Below are 3,667 nucleotides of genomic sequence, written 5' to 3' on the forward strand. Positions count from 1 at the left end.
AAATTATAAAGTGAGACATAAATGTATATAACTCTTAATTAGCTTCTTTATTTATTTGCCTTTGTAATATTTACCTTTTTTTTTGTCCTTTATAATCTTCAACTTTATTTTTTAATTACTTATATTTTTAAGTATTTATTTTTAAATATGGCAGAGTTGGTCCTCCATAATACGGATTAAATGAAATGTTAAAAAAATGCTCATGTGTAATATCTTTATTTGTAAATATCTCATACAACGTGGGAAACCTGTGGCTTAAAATCCGGTGCGGCTTATAAAAATGCAAAATTGATTTTCTCTCTAAAATTAGAGCGTGCGGCTTGTAATCAGGTGCGCTCTATAGTCCGGAATTTACGGTAAATTATAATAAAACTAAAATGCTTACTTTAAAGCAAACTACGATGTTCCTCTTATATTTGGCGAATTTATGTTCCAATATTTTGTAGGCCAAAAATTCCAAAAACGTTAAAAACAATCCATTGGACTTTGGTTCAAAGCTTGCAGACATTTCGCTTCCCATCCAGGAAGCTTTTTTAATTCAAAATGTCAGATTTCGCAACGAGTTTGAAGCTTTATAGAGTGGACCAAAAACTTGTTCTGGCTTAGAAAACATGCAAATTGTAACCGGAAAAACGGGTCCGCCCCTTTGGAATGGGGAGTTGTTTTGGGTTCTTTACTAAGGGCTGGTTATACCCCCGCAGCAGTGTGTCGCAGTTAGCTTTCCGCAGGTATGATGCAGATATTTTTGGTTTATACCTAATTCTGTGCTATGTTATTCCACACCAAACAACGCAAGAGGGATTTACGTTAGCCCTGGCTGCTGCACACACATTCAGAAACGGCCTACGAAAAATACCAGTACTGTCTCAAGAGGCAAGTAACCAATCAGAGTTTCGTTTCACAGGTTGATTCCTCCCTCAAAAGGACAAAATTTAACTCATTATTTTGTCATAAAACATTTAAAATACATTTATTTCGGTGTGTTTTAAATAAAACTGCTTGCATCAGTATCTATTACAGTAGCAGCCGTTCAAAATGGCAGTTCCCAGTCAAACACCAGCGGAATGGCAGCCAACTTCCCTGCAACTCCCAGCAAAATCCCCTCCATGAACCCAACATATTTTTTTTTTACCACCCTTTCATTTAATAACAGGGTCTAACCAGAAGATGACGCTTCTCTTTAGATCTTAATGTCCACAAATCCTGACCGAAAGAATATTTTAGTACAAAGATTGATGTTTAAAAAAGGAATCTTAGGGGACCAGCCGAGGGCCCATTAAAGAAAGAGGGGACATTTTGACTGTATGCTTTTAAAAGAGCCATGACTTCATAACGTCTCTGCTTGATGGCTGTGTAAGCAATGCCGTAAAACATTTGCAATGCATGTTACAATAGCTTCCATATGTTTGTATAGCACTCTTTTGTTGAATTTTCTGGCTGTCCCTGTGGAGGTGAATGACAGACGGTGGGCATGTATGTGTACAATGCTGTGTGTTTGTCTAGGCTTGGAGATGGAATTAATTGAGCGAACAGGAGCTTCAATCTCCAGTCTGTCCGCAGGCAGATGGCTAGAATGACTCTGCACAGCCTCTGCAGAAAGAGCCTTGGGCTGCACGCATGCGCACATACTATTTATTTACATCTATGTGGGAAAACCCCATCTTTTTTTATGTCTACATATTTTCTAATGCTGTAAATGTATTATAATAAATATAGAGAGAGTAATTCTCATGCCAAGTGTCTCCTGACCCCAAGAAATGGAGAAGCCTCAGAGCCACGCCACCATTACTATTCCCAAGGCCAAATATTGCATTTCTAAACTCAATTGTTCTTGTCATATCTCATGATGATCACAGCTGAGTAATATTGCCTGTGGGTTTTGTTTACTAGCCGTGATGTCACATTTGATACTGGGGATTTCTCCTATGACTTAATGTGAACTTTACGCGACAGAATGAGACCTAATTTGCTCAGCTAGCCCCGGCTCAGGAGCTGTTAGCCAAAGTGCCAGTCAAAGATTCCCGTATTCGTCCATGCAGAGTTGGGATATCTATGGCCGTGTGTGTGTGCTTTATTTTTTTTGTGTGTGGAGTGTTTTGTCTCTGTGGATGAGTGCAGACCTGCTGCAAGGCTCTCTGGATGTCTATGCCCTGTCCCCAAGGGGCTGGTGGGTTGGCGAGACACTCTCCGGCGTTGCCGCGACGAGAGATGTCTATCCTCTGTCTCCTTAGATTCTGGAAGGCCGTGGACATGACTTTCACCCCGTCGTAAGTTAGTGCGCCCATGTACTGCAGACAGATATTCCAAACAAACAACAAGATTAACACAGAAAAGGAGCCAAGGTGGCAAAATGGATGAGCTATTTGTTCCACACATGAAACCTTTCTATTGTCATGCCATTTTATCTCGCTTAGCGTACATAACAAATTATTAACCAAATACAAGATACATACAGATACATTCTGATAAATCTGGGAATACATATTTAGAACATTTACTAATCTTTTTATGCCAGTGTTCTGTCAGACCAGCATACCAACAGTCAACACACGTTTATCCCTTTAATTTATCCCCTTAATTTTGTACGAAAAACGCACTTTAAACTACTTCAATGGGCGTGTATCCCTTTAGTCATGTACAAAAAAACTATTTCATTGCTTACTTTTTGGTTTTATTTTGAAGTGTATGTCAATCTGACCTTAATTTTTTTTTTTTTTTTGTACATAACTAAAGAGATAAACGCAAATCTATCGTCCATGTGTATTGACTATGGGTGTGCTGGTGTGACGAAGTACACACATCTGACAAAACACCAGTCATAGCCAAACAATGGGCTGGAGATGCACTGTAAAATCAGCCAGTAGCTGATTTTCACAATGATCAGCAGGTGATCAAAAACCTAATTTTTGTACAGCTATGCTGCACTGATGTTGCTTCTGATTGACAGCTGAGATTTAGCTAGGTCTGTATTGGTTGTTTTTTTGTTAAGTTAGAGAAAAAAAAACCCAAAATAAATTAGAAGGAGTGTTTTCCACCTCCGTACGATGTTTGCAATTCATTTCGGCTAAGAGAGAGAGAGAGAGCATTGCACACATCAGGTAACAGGAAGGCTAACAAAGAACAGTAAAGTAGCTCTGTCATATCCTTTTGTGATGTTACCTTTTTTCGCTATGAAGTCAGAATTCTGTCAAAACTACACATGTGTAATAATTACTGAAGAGAACAGTTATATTTACACACTCAAGTAAACCCCAACTATTGTCCACCCAATCAATCACAATGTAACACAGAGAAATACAACCATTCACGCACACACTCACAACTAAGGAGAATTTAGAGAAGCCAATTAACCTAACAGTCATGTTTATGCAATATGGGAGGAAGTCGGAGTACCCGGAGAGAACCCACGCATGCACAGGAAGAACAGACAATGCACTCATGGTTGTGATATATTAAGGGCCTCATGGTATTGGATTTGCACGCAAAAAAAACAAACATTCCAAATGGCATGAAGAGTAGTTTACATGCATGCCTTTAAAATAAAACTGATAATATGAGTATTTATTTCACATAGGCGCTTTGGGCAGCTTTCTGACTTCAAATTTGTCTTTTATTTAATCTATAGCACTGAAAAATAAAGACAGGCTTTAGGAAATGTAAGAGTTAA

At 38.6% G+C, this 3,667-nt stretch overlaps 1 protein-coding gene across 1 annotated transcript in view; it reads right to left on the reverse strand.

The window, feature by feature from the left end:
- Positions 1–3,667, reverse strand: part of LOC107086317 (glutamate receptor 1-like) — an 81,531-nt gene that overhangs the window by 72,408 nt on the left and 5,456 nt on the right. Inside the window, exon 4 of the mRNA XM_015377183.1 lies at positions 2,121–2,288. Within this exon, the coding sequence (XP_015232669.1) occupies positions 2,121–2,288 (168 nt within the window). The remainder of the gene's footprint in view (positions 1–2,120; positions 2,289–3,667) is intronic.

This window comes from Cyprinodon variegatus, unplaced genomic scaffold (assembly GCF_000732505.1).
Source record: "Cyprinodon variegatus isolate N-32 unplaced genomic scaffold, C_variegatus-1.0 Scaffold148, whole genome shotgun sequence".
NCBI classification, from domain to species: Eukaryota; Metazoa; Chordata; class Actinopteri; order Cyprinodontiformes; family Cyprinodontidae; genus Cyprinodon; species Cyprinodon variegatus.